General features: G+C 27.3%; 1 protein-coding gene across 1 annotated transcript; it reads left to right on the top strand.

Annotated features, from left to right (window-relative positions):
• The first annotated feature begins 12726 nt into the window (after positions 1-12726).
• On the top strand, positions 12727-15379 carry LOC118038275 (cytochrome P450 CYP72A616-like). Its single transcript, XM_035044588.2, has 5 exons — positions 12727-13038; positions 13159-13379; positions 13851-14095; positions 14227-14590; positions 14700-15379. Exons 1-5 carry the CDS (start codon positions 12762-12764, stop codon positions 15123-15125), a joined length of 1533 nt encoding a protein of 510 aa, XP_034900479.1. The 5' UTR covers positions 12727-12761; the 3' UTR covers positions 15126-15379.
• Positions 15380-17638: the final 2259 nt, after the last annotated feature.

Genomic DNA, 17638 nt, shown 5'->3' with positions numbered 1-17638 from the left:
GAAAACGTGAGGGAGGGTCCTTTTATTTACGGGGATTTTGTATTTGTAGGTTCTGGTTTCATGTTTTTTTTGGTTCTTGTGTAAAAATAAGATAACATACACTTTGTTTTTTCAGTCTCGGAATTCAATGTGTTCTTTTTTGCGGTATGAACGAGCATAACATTTGTTTAAAGATCAAGAAAAGGACAGGTGGTAGGGTAGCTTCTATTATAGGTTTCAGTTTCAGAGCTTCGTTGTTTTTGGTATATGTGGATTTGTGTTTTCTTTAGAATAGTGGGCAGATTTGTTTCAGACTTTAAATTAAAGTAGAAATGTTGGGTCTTTATTGCTGGGTTTGAATTGTTTCAAGCTTCCTCTGAATTGGAATACACACGTGTATGGTTTTTTTTTATTGTGATAATTAGTTTAATTGCGTTGTCTGTGTTTTGACAGAAAAATGAAAAAAAAATTATGTTGCATACAGCCAATACCCTAATATATTTAAAAAAAATTTTCTTTCAAAAAATAAATATTCGAGATTTCAAAAAATATGTTTTAGCATGGATTTCTTAAACACAAAAATTATTTTCTTGCATCTTGGATTTTACAACATGTTTGTAAATTCCAAAAGGTGTTGGCCAATATTCTAAAAATATAAAAATCTTATTTTTGAGAATTCGTTTTTATTCACTATTAATGTTTGGATAAAGACATTCCAAAGGGGTAAATATCCAAAATATTATTAGGAATAATTTGTTATTATTCACTACAAATGTTTGGATAAAGAAACTCCAAAAGGGGTTAATATTCAAAATATTATTGGGAATAATTTGTCATTGTTCACTGTTAATATTTAGATAAAGAAACCCCAAGTGATAAATATCAAAATATGTTTTAGGAACAACAAAGTCATTATCCCTTAATAATACAAGGGCAAATAAACCTATGAAAGGTAAATGTCCAAAATATTGTTAATAGGAATACAACTTGTTTATTTTTTAACATAAGAGCAGATTTATGCCTAAAATTTTATTTAGGACAATTTAATTGTTTATCCTTAAAAGAAGCCTCAATTATAATTGGGGATATTTGAAATTTTGATTCCACAATTTATGAGTCATGAAAATATGAAATATTAAGGCAAGAATGTGCTTTTAAAACACCTTGAATTTCCTTTGGATTTCTAACTTAGTTTTTCTTTTCTTTTCTTTTCTTTCCCTTGCAATTTACGAGTCGCGAATACTTGAAATACTAAGGGAAAAATAAGCTCTTAGGCTCCGTTTGTTTGCAGGAAAATTGTTTCCTTTTGGAAAGTGAATTCCGGGGAAAATGAATTCCTGGAAAGTGAATTCCGGGAAAGTGTTTTTCGATGTTTGGTAATGTTATGGAAAATGAACTGGAAAACACTTTCCAGTGTTTGGTTGTGTTATGGAAAATGAACGGGAAAATAATTTATTGATGAATTAATTTTTTTTTCAAGTTTATCTAATATATATAAAATATTTAATCACTTATAATAAAAAAAAAAATCTAAAAAGTATAATGATGATTTTTTTTATTATATCATATATTCATACATAGCTTATTTTATAAAATATAACTATATATGTCATATCATATGATAGAGAAATAAGCTTGTGAAATATTTTTTACGTAAAACCTATTAATATATTTTTTTCAATTTTAAAAGCTTAAAATAAGTTTTTTTTTCATATGAAGAAAGCCAAATTAGTTTATGATAAGAGTTATATATTCGGGTTTTTTTTTTTGTATGAAGAATTTTTTAAAAGATAAATACATACAAAAAATATTTTTATTGATTTTTTGGATAAATATTTTTTTTGTACGGGTAAAGACAATTATCTCTTTAATATCCCTTTAATATATATCAAATAAACATAACATAAACAAAACAAGACTTTCCTCTCTCCAATAAATATTTCACCCATCACAGAAAAAGCCACACCCAATTACCCCTTTCTCTCATAAATTACCCATCACAGAAACAAGACTTTCCTCTCTCCAATAAAAACAAGAAGCCTTCTCTCCTTCACAGCTGCCAGTCTTCTAGACCGTGAGCATAAGTCTTCTTGCCAGCTTCTCCTCTGCCAACCGTGAGAAGCAGCAGAGGTTTTTCAGCATCAATCATGTCCAACATCCAAGCAACGTCCACTCCCTTTCCTTCTTTGTTCACAGCAGCTTCGTTTTTCTTGTTCCAATCGAGAGACAAGATGATGATGTGTACTCCACGACAGGGGAACGACGCGATTGGATTTCAGATCAACATGTTCAGCGTCAATCTCTGCATCCGGACAAAATACCTGAAATGCAAGTGTGATTCTCTAGCAAATCTTCTTTGCTTTTCAACTGTTTTCACACACAGAGAGGGGAAGATGTGTTTTATCAATAAAGGGAAGATGTGTTTTATCAATAAAGGAGAGTGTTTTGCTTTTGACAAGGAAAGGAAAACACTTTCTTGCTGGTGAAAGCAATTTCTCTGTTGACCGGAATTAACTTTCCTTTGACTAGCTTTCCGGATGGTTGCCAAACATGGGAAAATGAGGAAACTGAATTCCTGGAATTCAATTTCCTTGAAACAAACAAGGCATTAAGCACATTAAATTTCCTTAGATTTCTATCTTAGCTATCTTTAAATTCATAAATTCTGAATTTATTTCAAATCAAGCATGAACTTCAAGAGATCTGCACCGTTTCTCTTTGGTACCCTATAGACATATCTAAAGGTATGATCCGTATTGGTCAAGGGTTCTTTCCCTTAAACTTGGAACCCAAGTTCGTACATCATAGCAGACTTATCCTAGGGAACTAATGGGATTAAAGAACATCAACACCATAGCAATTATAGCCAAACCAAACACCAAGCAACTTACCTTAGATAAGGCGTACTAGAGGTGTTCAAATCTTCCATTTATACAACCAATCCCTTGCCTTAGAATCTTTGAAAGACCAGTTAGGTTTTCTAGTGACCATAATACTAGGTGACGACTTCCTTTTTCACAAAACAAAGACCCCGACATCAATCCCTGCTACAAGGAAGGGTCGCCTCGATGTCGAGCTCTCTTAAGGGTACGACATATTTTATTGTGTTTTTTTTATTGAATCTTTTTACTTTTGTTTAACAATTGTAGTTTGGTATTGTAAAATTAAGGGAGCATATGGAAACGTGGTTGTACCCGTGTTTCCAAAAAAATTAAATTTTTTTTGTATGTTTTGGATCGTTTTAACACGCTAATATTAAAAATATTTTTTTTAAAAAAATAAAAAAAATATATCATTTTGATGTATTTCAGCACGAAAAACACTTTGAAAAGTAACCGCAATCACACTCCTAAACAGGCAGTAATACTCGATGAACCATGAAACAATATTTAGAATCATGAATAAGTGAGACAATATGATATTAAAGAAATATTAAAAAAAATATATAAATGTAACATAAAAGAAAGACACAATCCACTGTGGGTTGCAATAGTTACCCACAATGTTTTCTTTTTTATTTTTCTTTTTTTATAATATTTTTTATCACTTGACTTTTTTATTCCCAATTCAATCTTTTCACATTAAGTTGACTTGAAATTGAATTTGATATTTTATTTTAGTTGGCTTTATATAAGGCTCTCAGATGTTACATATTATATTTGACTTTGAGTTAATGCTTGATTTGATAAAATAAAATTCAAATTAATTCAAACTAATTAAAACTTTAGGGACTCAATTTTAAATTGAAATAAATATTCAATCTTTTTTTTCCCAAATGAATAGCATCTTCATCTTAGCTTCCCAACTTATTTTTTGGTTGGAATCAATAAATTTGTTATCATTTATCAACATATATAATTTTCAATTTATTTTATTAAATAAATGTATAAACTTTTTAATTTGCATTAAAAAAATTTAGAAACAACTAACAATGCTTGCATCCTTTTTTGCGTTGAAAAAAAAAAAAAGAAGTTTCATCCTAGAGGGTAGTGCAAGAAATCAAACTAGTATGTTTTAATTTATTAGTTATTTATTTTTACACGTGGACCTATTGTGTTTTTTTATTTATTGTTATATGATATTTGTGTTGACATAAAACTAAAAAGAAGGGGAAAAAAAAAAAGAAAATTTGATTTGTTTTAAATTTTTTTTATCATTGTTTAAGTAGTATAAAACTCGTTTCTTTCTTTAAAAAAAAATTTAATGACATCAGTAATGTACTTTTTAAGACGTAGTGATATATCCTAAAAATTCAATAATTTCGTAATTTCTTGTTCAATTTGTTTTTAACAATTTAAAAGTTTTTGTGTCAGAGATATATAAGGCTATGGTATAAGTTTTTAAATTTTTTAAAATGGAAAGATACATATAAAAAGATATGATAAGTTAGAGTACAAATCCTTGTCAAAATAAAAGAAATGTTTATTTATTTAACAATCAAAATAATAAATAAGAAAACTATAAGACACAATACACAAACACGCACTCACAAACTACCTAACATAGTTTTTCGCCTCTATAAAAAATATTTTTTTTTTCAAAATATAATGATTAATTTTCTATATTAAAAATGGTAAATAAGTTATTTAATATATGTAATCAATTCATGTTTTTATTTTTTGTTTATAATTTGTTATAAAAATTTAAAAACATCACCATATAAAATTATAATTATCTAATGTATTTAATTAGTATAATTGATTTTTATTTTATACTTTATCTTTTTTACTTTTTTAAGAGAATTCAACAATAAATTAAGTTTAATAAATACATTCAGATAATTCGTAACAGTATCCCTAAGGGCACCCGTTAGCTTTTCTCTTGTAATAATTAACTTTATATAAGCAAAAGGAACTAAAATATGTATTAAAAATATTATTTTAGTCATAAATTTAATAAAAATTCAAGTGAAGCTAATAAAAAAATATGAAAAATATAATAATCAAGTTTTTATATATAAAAAAAAAAAGAATGAAAATTTATAATTTTTTATTATGTTAATAAAAATTTAAGGATATTTTAGTCAAATCAAATGTTACAATATATAATTTATATTTTTATATATAGTTAAGGATATCCATTGCCAATGTTTAACCACCATAGGTTAATTAATTCTGTTGGTTATAATAATTAAAAAAATAAAAGTAATGATGGAAATACATATGATTTTTCTTTTCAGTGATATATTGTATTCATTGATGGAATAAAACATGAATTTCTTTTTATTTAACATTTTTTTTTCTGTTTGCAAATCTATTGGTAATTAAATTACCAATAAAATTAATGATATAACATAAATCACCAAGAAAAGTTTTGCTAACAAATAATAACTGTCTATGAGCCTGCCAATAAATTAAAGTCATGTTGACATAATCAATATCTAATTTCCCATAAAATATTCTTTCGGTTAATTACAAAGTTCTTAGTGTAGAAAATGTAATCAGATATTTAAAATGTGATTAAAGGATGATGAATTATATCATAAAAAAAAAAAATCTATGCAAATTTATATTCTATGCTGGATTTCTTTTGGGCATAAGCATTACATTCCTATTCTTCATTCTTCTTTTTTTTAAAAAAAGATGTAGCATAACCTTCTTTTTAGTGCTGTGCAAAGGAAAATGAATTCCAACATTTTACCTTTTAAGAAGATATTTTTCCAAACCTTTGGACAAGAATGAAACTTAAAAAAAAAATTATTTTAAAAATAGAAAATATCTTCTAAAATATTTTAATGTCATGAATTTTATAATGTTATAAAAAATATGATTATAATATTATGATTATATTATAGAATAATAAAATTATGATAGTTTTAATGATAATGATGATGATTATAATAATAATTATAATATTAATGATGTTGATTACGAGGTTGGTGATGACCATTGATAGTCATGGTGATAATATAGAAGAGATATGTTATTGATTTATTATATAATATTTTATCTTTTTAAAAAATAAGATAAGTTTATTGATTTATTAAGGAATATTTTATCAAACAAACACAAAAACTTTAAAAAATATATATGCTTTTATTAAATAGATATATAAACCACTGATGCCCATCAGTTTTTATTTTTATTTTTATTTTTATCTTTTATTATGAATAAATATCAATAAAAAGTCCAAGACTCTACTTCAATAAAAACCCTTCATTTTGGTGGGTTAGGAGTGGCCATGGTTTATTTTTCTTCCTTAAATATGGTGAGGGGACATAAATATTTATTATTCATTTTTCTTGCAATAATATTATTGTAAGAGTACTTAATGAAATATATTCCTAATCCGACTAGACAGAGAAATGTATAGATGAGTATATCTTTTCTCCAGGGTATATATTTTATGGAGAATTTAAGTGAAATAATTGGAGAATTTTATGATGTATACGTTTTAATTACTAGATTCTTATATGATAGGAGAGAGATAAATACAAAAGGAGAAAAAAAAAACATATATGATAAGAATTTCTCTTTTATTAAAATAAATGTGTATATAGGCTGTAGAAATAAAAGAATTCTCTCTTTTATTAAATACAAAAATAAATGTCTTATTTTGCTGCATATAGGCTTGATCGTCAGATTTGGGTCTGCGCTTGTGCTGATTTTGAACCTTTGTGATCTCGGGCTGTATGCATCTGTCTGGTCCTTCTGCTCCGACGACGTTTTAGTGAATTGACAAATACATCTTATAATCCAGTAGGGCCATTCTGGGCCGGCTATACCAACACATGTCTGATAATGGATGGAGTTGTGTTGATCCAAGCACCATGCAATCTTTGCCCGCCAACCTGTATATTTCCGTGTTTTAAAAAAATTAAATTTTTTTAATTTTTTATTAACTTTAAATTAATATATTTTTAGTGTTTTTAAATTATTTTAATGTATTGATGTCAAAAATAATTTTTAAAAAAATAAAAAAATATCATTGACATGTATTTTGGCACAAAAAATTATTTAAAAAACAACTAGAACTACACTGCAAAACAAGCTCTAAAGTATAAACTTTTTCAAGTGGTTGTGATTTGCAGTGAGTGGAATTTTTTATATAAAAAAATAATATTTAAGTATTAAATAAGGTTAAAAAATAAAAAAAAAATTATTTAGGATAAATGTGTAACAACATTTATTAGAGTTAAATCAATACAGGATATCTTGTTACAGTCGTTGTCCAAATTATATGAGTGAAATAATTTGATAGAAAAATAAAAAGAATTCTAAAGTTTTTTTTTTAAATGTTAATTTTTTTAAATATGTGATCTGAGTTATTAGATCTATAATATTTGATATAGAAAAGTCATAAAGTTTAATTCTCAATAAAATGAATATTAAAATATAAATTTTTTTTTAAAAAAAAACAAAGCAAAGAAACCAACATATTCATTAATAATAAGACCTAATTTTTAAAACAAATTGAAAACATATGATTTATATACACTTAATTTAAAAGGTAAGATTTAAAGGCATAACCTTATATAAAAGTTCAATAAGAAATTATAATGGTGACAATTGGTGAAGAAAAGTTCTAATATTTGACAACATTTGAAATTATTGAAATTTATAACTTTAACAAAAAGTTAAATGATTTTTTCTATTAGAAACATAACTAGATTGGTAGCTCATGCTATATCATGGATATGAAAAAAATCTTTTTCTAGCATACAAAAAGATATTTGGGTATCATAAGCATGTTTTAAAGTAAAATAAATTTGTAACTAAAGCCACTTGACTAAGTCAAAATGAATAACCTTTTTATAATCTAAGAGTGATTGAGAAGTACTTAATTTTTGCATATGCAATAACAGTCCTTCCTCTATCAATTTTGGGTTTTTTTTTTTATATGTAACAATAGTCCTTCCCATAGGTTTTGCACTCGATCAAATCTGTATTTTTAAAGGTAGTAAAACATGTAAAATTTTGTACATATGTTAATTTTCTAGTGTTCTAGACCGATGGATTTCATTATGGATTTAACAATATAAAATTTTTCTTTTAGCCCATTCCTTTTATGTAAAACGTTTTTTGTCCATTCAATAATTTTTTCGTAGCCAGCCTAACCGAGCTCATGCTCTGGCTTGATGGTGATCAACTATGCAATGACTAATAATTTATTGTAATTCATGCACTCATCCCATAATGATTCATCAAAGTCTTTAAAAAGATTAAAAAAAAAAAAACTAACCATGTTTGCATTTAATTCTTCATCTATGATTGAACATTCACTTGTATAACACTGATTCATTCTCATGACATTTATAATCATATCCTTATAAAAATTTCTATTGTCATCTATAACGTCAAGTATGTTGATAGAACTAGAAGTTGATTTAACCATTATTTTCTATCATTGTATCATAAGGGACATATGATTTATGTGTGCAAACCAACATAAGTATTTCTTTGTAGAAGATGCAAATTTACAACATCTGAATTGAGAAATTTTTAATTTTTACACCTCTTACATGGACATCTAATATCACATCCACTGATATTTCTCGAATTAAATAGTGTGTAATTAATAAAACTCTCAACCTTATTACTGTAATCCATCCCATGCAACCCTTCAAGTGAAACTTGATATATCCAAGAATGATAATCCATTATTTATGTCAAACCTATATATGATTAATTATGTCAACTAAATAGATTAGCTAACATTGATTTAGCTCAAACTTATTCAATTTATTTTAATAGTACCCTTAAATCATTGTTAATTTTCTATGAAAATTAAAATTCCTCCACATTTACATAAATTTTCATCTTAACAATAAAATTGACAAAATATGAAATAGACCCATTAAATAAGCTATTATTTATTTTATTACAAAACAACTAAGTCACAAAATCAAATTACATACAAATACAATTTTTAAAAATCTCAAACAAACTCTAACAAATACAAATTATACATTCATACAACAAATATCCATTGAAAAAAATTTATAAAACAAGTAAACATATAAACAAACTACATATACTACAAAATACCAACAAAATTAATTAACATTTCTAAAACAAGTTAAAACAAAAATGGGTAGTCTTGCTTATTTAATTTCTAGCTAAATAACTAGGATACCTAGTAAGAGAAACTTTTTAGTTTCCTTCTTTTTCAGGATCATACAAACTAAGTAAGTAGTTAAAGATCTTTTGCTGCTTTTTTTTTTTTTTTTTTTTTGTAGAAAAAAATAGAAGAAGAAAAAGAAGAAGAAATGATGGAGGGGAAATGAGGGGTTGATTGCGAGGTTATAACTTAAAACTTACCGATAGATATTAATGATGAATTTATTTCGTCGGTAATATTATCTATAATAACAACATGTTATTTTTTCTTTTTTTATGCCCTTTTCCCCTGTTGTAATTACCTTAGGTATACAACAATTGAAATTTTTTGTCAGTTTATACAAGCAAACATAGTGAGGGAAACATTTTGTTGCTAAATATCATTATAATTTATCGAAAATATATTGATATGTATGTTTTTATTTATCAATTTTCTGATAATAACTATAATGCTTCCATAACCACTTAATACACCAGTGATTGACCTTATTGCCAGAGAAATTTCCAAGAACAAAAGTGATAGAACCAATCTCCAATATAACATATGTTAATGATTAGGGTGTGTTTGTTTAGTCTTAGCTTTTGCATTAGAGGTTAAAAAACACAATTAGGTGTTTGGTAATACACCAGATTGCGTTTTATACTGTGGGGTACATTTAAAAATTAAGTTTGAAACATAGTTTTTATGAAGCAGTTTTTGCATATTTTTTAAATTGAGTTTTGTAAAATTCTGTTTATTTTTGCGTTTCAAAAGCACTTTTTTTAAATTTTAAAAATTTTATCATCATTTTTTACTTTAAATTATTTTTTTTATATTTCTAGATCATTTTAATGTGCTGATATCAAAATTAATTTTTTAAAAAATATAAAAAATTATTTTGATGTATTTCCAAGTAAAAAACACTTTTAAAAAAGTAATCACAACCAAATATTTTATACATGTTTTTTTGCCGCATATAAATCTCAACCGTAGTTTTTACTAAACACTTATCTAAATATAATTAACTAAAATTTTTTAAATATACTTTTTTAAAAATCATAATTCCATGTATAATTGATAACTTCAGCAGCAAGACCATTGTAACATATACTAAAATAGCTCAGCGTTTCACTATGCAAGTCCACAGTGAAACGCTGAGTTGTTTTTTTTTTTTTTTAATTTTTTGAGTTGTTTCTTTAAAAAAAAAAACTGTTTTTTTTTTTTCATTTTTTCATTTTTTTTTGTTTTCTATCCCTTTCAGTTTTTTTTCTTCTTCTTTTTTTTTTTTATTTTAATAATTTTTTTTATTTAGTTTGTTAATGTGATTTTTTTTTATTTAGTTATCAAACTTTCATGATACTTATCACGAGTTTGAGGGGTTAACCGAGTTAATTCTGGGTTAACCCGTCAATTTATTTTTTCTATTTAGTTATCAAACTTTCATGACGTGAATCATATGTTTGATGGGTTAACATGGTTTGAAGGGTTAAACCAGTTAATTTATATTTTGTTTTTCTTTTCTTCATTAGTTTTTTCTTCTTGTAGGTTTTTTTTTTTCTTTTTCTTTTTAATTAATATTTTTTTGTTTAATTTAGTTCATTAACATTAAATTTTTTTTGTATTTAATTATCGACTAATGCCTTTAGTTTTTTTTTTATTTATTATTTTTATATCTTTGACGCTAGACTGCATAGTGCAGTCCAAAGTAAAAAAGACTGATGCTTTTTGTTTGTTTTTGTTTTTGTTTTACTTTTTAATTATTATTTTTAAAAATTTTGGTTCGTTTATGTTAAAATTTTTTCTATTTAGTTATAAGACTTTCATGACATGGATCTCATGTTTGACGGGTTAACCCAATTAATTCAGATTTTTTTTTTCTTCATTAATTTTTTTTCTTTGTATAGGTTTTTTCTTCTTTGTTTTTCCCTTTTTAACTAAATGTTTTTAATTTGGTTTGTTGATATTAAAATTCTTTCTATTTATTTATCAGACTTTCATAACACAGATTTCAGGTTTGATGGGTTACCTAATTAATTTAGATTTTTTTTTCTTTTTCTTCATTAGTTTTTTTTTTCTTCCTATAGGTTTTCCCTTTCTTTTAACCCAGTTAGTTTTTTCTTTTTTTTTTCCTTTTACTTTGTTGCTTTTTTTATGCCTTTGACTATGGACTGCATAGTGCAGTCCATAGTGAAAACTGATGCCTTTTGTTTGTTTTTTTTTTCTTTTTAATTAATTGTTTTTGTTTATTTTAGTTTGTTAATGTTAATTTTTTTTTCTATTTATTTATCAAACTTTCACGACACGAATCCAATGTTTGATGGGTTAACCTGGTTTGAAGGGTTAACTCAGTTAATTCAGATTTTTCTTTTTTTTCTTTATTAGTTATTTTCTTCATGCTGGTTTTTTTCCTATGATTTTTTCTTTTTACTTAATCTATTTAATTATCACACTTTTATGATACGATATTATAGCCAGACTCATATCCAAGGCTATTGGGTTTGGCATTGCAGCCAAATACATTTAAACTTGGATCATATAAGTTTAATATTATTATCAATATTATAAATATTATTCTTAAGTCAGATGTTGCAGCCAAATTCAAGATTTTTGAATATAACTTTACAAAAATATCTAATACTTTTAAATCTTAAATTTTTTTATTTTTTATATAAAAGAATTGATCCACAGCATCACGACAGGTTGTCCAACTACTACTGAATTATTAGCGGATATCACGTGAGAATAATCTTCGGAGCCTCGGGCTGCAAGGCATGTAAGGATTTATATTCCCGTTCTGTCGTTTTCATTTTTTTTGTATTTTTTGTACTTGAAATCAACACACGTGATTTTGGTGTTTGTGAAACAACGAGTCAAGAGATGGGTTAAGTTTGTCAAGAAAAAACAAAAGGCTGACGTGGGCTTGTGGTGTGATCCTTCTGTTTTCTCCTTGGAATCTTGATGCTTTTTGCGTGGTGTTTTATGACAAATATTATTTTTTAAAATATTTTTTTATTTAAAAAATATATTAAAATAAATTTTTTATTTTAAAAAAATTATTTTTAATACTAAATAATCAAAATAATATAAAAATATAAAAAAATTAAAAATTTATAAAACGTGATTTGCATTATATTTCTAAAAGTCATCATGACCAATAATTCTACATTGACAGGTCAGAATTATTGTGCTAAAGCATCAAAGTTATCACATCAATATAATTATAAATTGTTAAAAAAATTCATTTTAAAATAATTTAATATTTTTTATATAAAAAACATGTATTAATCATATAATTCATTGGCTAACGGCAAGTATATATATATATATTTTTTTTATCTAGATCTTGATATCTAAAAGTTTACTAGATCCCAGCTAATCCAATCAAACTATATTAATCCAATAAAAAATAATTTTAATTTAATTATAATATACTTAATTTACAGATTCAAACATTTACTTAATAATAACAAACCTCCAATCACTTAACTAATCACCATTTTCGATTGGTGACAAGTGTGTTTCTTTGAAAATGTATTTTGATTATTTTTTTAAAATATTTTTAATTAAAAAATATATTAAATGATATATTTTTTATTTTTTTAAAATTAATTTTTATTTTAGTAATGATGTGAAAAATAAAAAATATATTAATTTTTTTTTAAAAAAATAACAGTGAGATAGCACTATAAATTTCATCTACCCCAGGTATGCTGAAGCAGCAGTTTCCAACCAAACAACCAAAAATGGAAGACTTTATTCTCAGAGGGTTTCTGTCCTCTTCTTTACTTCTATCTCTCTATGTTGTGTTTAGAGTTGCTCACACTTTTTGGCTGAAGCCGAGAAGCCAAGAGAAGCGTTTGAGGAAACAAGGGATCAGAGGCACTTCTTACAAGCTTTTGAATGGTGATATGAAAGAGTTTGCAAGGTCTTCTAAAGAAGCTAGGTCCAGGCCCATTGCTCTAAATCAAGAAATTGCACCACGTGTCCTTCCATTCTTTTATAAAATGGTGCAAATTTACGGTGAGCAGCAGCTTCACAAGCTATCTCATTTTTTTAGATTTTTATTATTTTTAGGAATTTCTGTTCATGCATATACTTGGTAATCGGTATTATCCTGATTTGTAATGCGAACGAGAACAGGAAAGGTCTCCCTGTGTTGGATGGGGACAAGACCTAGCCTGCTATTAGCTGATCCAGAGCTGGTGAGGTTGGTGTTAACAGACACGAGTGGTCACATAGTAAAGCAACCGCGAAATGCCCTTGTGGGTCTGTTATACCTGGGAGTCTCAACCTTGGAAGGAGACAAATGGGCCAAGCGCAGAAGGTTGATGACACCTGCCTTCCACGTTGAGAGATTAAGGGTAACTTCACCTACTTGAATCTTGCAAGTTTAAACATTCTTAAGAAATTTTTACAGCTTGCATTTGAAAGTTTAGAATCTATTTGGACTTCTTTACATTTTCTCAAGTGACCAATGTGCTGCATAAGCAAAAACTGATCCAGAAAACATTCATCAATGTAAGCAAATGGCAAGAAGGAGTGATAGAGAGTTTCATAAATCATATTTTGGAACCTTTGCTTTAGCTATTGGATTGAGGTAGTTCTATGACATAGTATTTTATTGGATTAAGATGATTCTTTTACAAGTTGAGGAGATGGTACAGCTATACACACCAAAACGTGTACTGTAGTCAAACTTGAGATGTTTTATAAGGATTTTCGGATTCCAGATCTTTAGCCTTCAATCACTAGCTTTTTTTAACTTTTGAATTGAATCAACGTTTGATATGGTATTAGAGTCTATATGCTGATTAGTGCTGGTATGTGAACAGGGGATGATCCCAGCATTTTCAGCCTGCTGTTGTGATCTGGTTCAGCGATGGAAGAAATTAGCAGGTCCTCAGGGATCATGTGAATTGGATGTTGCACGCGAATTTAATATTCTTGCAAGTGATGTTATAGCTCGAGCAGCCTTTGGAAGCAGCTATGAAGAGGGAAAGGAAATATTTGATCTTCAAAAAGATCAAGTTATTTTGGCCCTTGAAGCTTTTTATTCCATTTACTTCCCTGGTTTGAGGTACATATTAATGCCATTTATCTCTTGCAAATTCAAGCTTCTCTTGGTGCTTGTTAAAAATTTTAACCAATGTCTGATAATACATTAAATCCCAGTTAACAACATTTCATTTCTTTGCGCTTCTCCAACAGATTCATACCCTCTAAAAAGAACAAGAAGAGATACAGTATAGACAGAGAGATAAAAGCAGCATTGAGAAATATTATCCATAAGAAGGAGCGGGCCATGCAAAATGGAGACTCAGGCGATGCTGACTTGCTAGGCTTGCTTTTACAGGGCAGGGATGATGCTGATAATGACATGAAAATTGAAGATGTAATCGAGGAATGCAAGTTGTTCTTCTTTGCAGGCCAAGAGACCACAGCAAACTTACTCACTTGGACATTGATAGTTCTATCTATTCATCCAGTCTGGCAAGAGAAAGCAAGAGAAGAAGTTTTGCAGATTTGTGGCAAGAGAACACCTGATATCGATAGTATAAAACAACTCAGAATTGTAAGTACTTCTTTTGTTCACGCATTAATTTACTATGTTTTGTGAGCTACAGTCAACTCCTTGGAAACGATTATAAATCTTTGGTTTAGAAAACTAAATAAATTTGCAGGTGTCAATGATCTTAAACGAGGTACTAAGACTATATCCACCTGTGAATCTTGTGTATCGACATACTCTAAAGGAAACAAGCATTCAAGGAATGTCCATTCCAGCTGGGGTAGACCTCCTGTTACCATTCCTGTTTCTTCACTATGATCCTGAGTATTGGGGAGACAACGCAGAAGAATTCAAACCAGAGAGATTCTCTGAAGGAGTTTCAAAAGCATCAAAGGATGAAATTGCATTTTACCCTTTTGGGTGGGGCCCTAGATTTTGTCTAGGCCAAAACTTTGCCTTGACTGAAGCAAAGATGGCTCTTACTATGATTCTACAAAATTTCTGGTTTGAGCTTTCACCCTCTTACACGCATGCTCCTTGTAATGTCATAACTCTTCAACCACAACATGGAGCTCCTATTATACTACACCAATTATAAGGTTTACATAGTACTTTGGTATCTTAGGAAGGGAAGCAACTCAGTTGAATGAGTCACAGCAGGTTGTCCCAATGTTTTGCTGTCAACCAGGAACAAGTTGGTGCGGTGGAGAGTGTTGTTTCTATGCATAATGTTTCCATCTGCTATTGTATTAAAGTGATTATTCCCTTTTCTTTCTCTTGGTTCTGATGATTGTTCATAGTATGTGCTTATGAAAGCACCACCTAATGGAGAAAGATGCTTATTTCCTTGAATCTTTTATTGTTCTCTTCTGCACTTTCTCATCTTCCATTCAAGGGGGAGAGTACAGGTAACTCCTGGAACTTGTCCTTTCCTTTTTGTGCCCTGTAAAATAGATAGATGCATCTCAAAGATTTGGCTTTTTATAACTATGACATATTATCTGAAGACTCAAAAAAAAAATAAAAAAAATTGGAGGTTTTTTATGGACCTGCACTGTTTATAAGGTGCGCGAAGAACTCTGTTCTTGGTGTTCTTTGTTTTTTTTTTTTTTTTTAGCCATGATAATTGCAATAATTTAACCTCTTCAAGTTTTGATTCCCTCTAATTTTTTAACATTTTAGAATTGATATAAATTATAACATAAATAATTATATTTACAAATTTAAAATTAAAAAATCCTGAGATTTTAAGACTCACTGGTCTTGTGTCCTATATTAGGATCTAAAAGATTGGATCCTAACAAAAGACCAATAGTATTGGGTTAAGCAAGGCTGTAAACCCAAGGAATTTGGGTTTGCATCCTAGCCACACCTAAACTTTCTTGGACGTGGCTTTCTTTTCCTGCCTCAAGTTTCTTGAATCTAAAAAAGAATGTTTAACCTAAAAAAACAAATGAAATCAAATTACTGATGGGTTTTTCTTGGTGCAAGACCTATTAACTAGTCTGTTAAAGATAAAATCCACGCTAATGGGTCATGCACACAGTAAGAGCCAAGACTGATGGGCTTAGTGGCGACCGAACCCAAAGCTATTTTGGATTATATTTATAGTTTGAACAAAAATCAATAAGAGAAAAGAAAAAAAAATTGAGTAAAAAAAAAATATTGGAAATATCTTAAAATATTTTTAAAAAAATAAATTGAGATAGTTTTTTTTAATTTTTTAAAATCTATTTTATATATAATCACATCAAAATAATAAATAAATTATCTTAATATGAATTAAGGAAAATATTAATTTGAAGTGAAGAAATAATAATAATAATAATAATTGATTTTACCCTTAAAATCAAATCTATATTTTTTTCTACAGCAATAATATTTATTTGAATTTCAATAATATTAATGAATTTAATAATATTTATAATATTAATAATAATATTTAACTTCTCTACCTAATTTTTTATATTTTTCAATCTTTGAAAAACAATTTATGCTTTCTTCGATGATAGTAATAATTTTTTTTTTTTAATCTGGTAATGACAATAACAATAATAATAAAAAAAAGTGATAATAATTCTTAATTTTACCCTTCAAATCAAATCTATTATGATTTTTCAATATTAAAAATATTTTATACAAATTTATTAATTATTATATGAATAATATTAATTGTAATACAAATTATAATATTTATAATAAAAATAATAGTAGGTTTAATATTAATGATATTAATTATAAAAAAATCATAATATTTATATCACAAATAATAATATTTTTCATACTAATAATAGTAATAATAATTATCATATTAATAATAGTATTGAACTTGTCTGACCAAAATTTTAATAGTAATAAGTGTTTTAAAAAACTTTATTAACAATAATGATCACAATGATAATAATAATAATTGAAATATTTTTTTTTTTTTTTCTTCTTTGCCCGCGCTACACTGCGGGCTTACCTTTTATTTTTAATAAAATAATATTATAAAAATCAAAGACCCAAAAGCGTTGGATTTAGCTGCAACAGCAGACCCAAGAACATTGAGTCTAGCTGCAATGCCAAACCCAATAATAATATTTAACTTGTCTTCTAAAATTTTTATTTTTAAAATTTTTTAAAAATTATGGTTTTTCTTCGATAGTAATAATAGTTTTTTAAAATAATAATAATAATAATAATATTTAAAACAAAAATAATTATATTTTTTAGATTAATACTTTAATTATAATAAAAAAAATATATAATTATAATAAAAATAATTATATTTAAAAGCTTGGGACCTAAGAACCTTGAGTCCTGACGCAGGACCCATTAGCCCTGGGTCTCTGCGCCAGACCCAAGAGCTTTTGATCCTGACATAACCTAAAAAATTAGGCTCTGATGTAGGACTTAAGAGATTCAATTCTGACGAAGGATCAATACTCTTGGGTCAAGCAGGTCTGTAAAACCTAAGGGATTTAATTCTGCGCCTAGCCACACCCTAAATCCTTAGATGAGGCACCCTTTCTTACCCCGAGTATCTTAGGTTTGGAAAAGAAAGCCGGACTCAAGAGGAAAGAAAAAAAATTAAAAAACAATTATTGATAGGTCTTGCTAAGGGCACGA

Source organism: Populus alba, chromosome 11, assembly GCF_005239225.2.
Source record: "Populus alba chromosome 11, ASM523922v2, whole genome shotgun sequence".
NCBI lineage: Eukaryota > Viridiplantae > Streptophyta > Magnoliopsida > Malpighiales > Salicaceae > Populus > Populus alba.
This window is presented reverse-complemented; position numbering and strand designations above follow the sequence as displayed.

What these genes read in the sequence shown, in the direction of transcription:
- LOC118038275 (XM_035044588.2), top strand. Translation starts at nt 12,762, where the DNA reads ATGGAAGACTTTATTCTCAGAGGGTTTCTGTCCTCTTCTTTACTTCTA. An exon ending in TCCACGTTGAGAGATTAAGG is followed by an intron (nt 13,380 to 13,850) that starts GTAACTTCACCT and finishes GTATGTGAACAG; the next exon opens with GGGATGATCCCAGCATTTTC. An exon ending in GTATAAAACAACTCAGAATT is followed by an intron (nt 14,591 to 14,699) that starts GTAAGTACTTCT and finishes ATAAATTTGCAG; the next exon opens with GTGTCAATGATCTTAAACGA.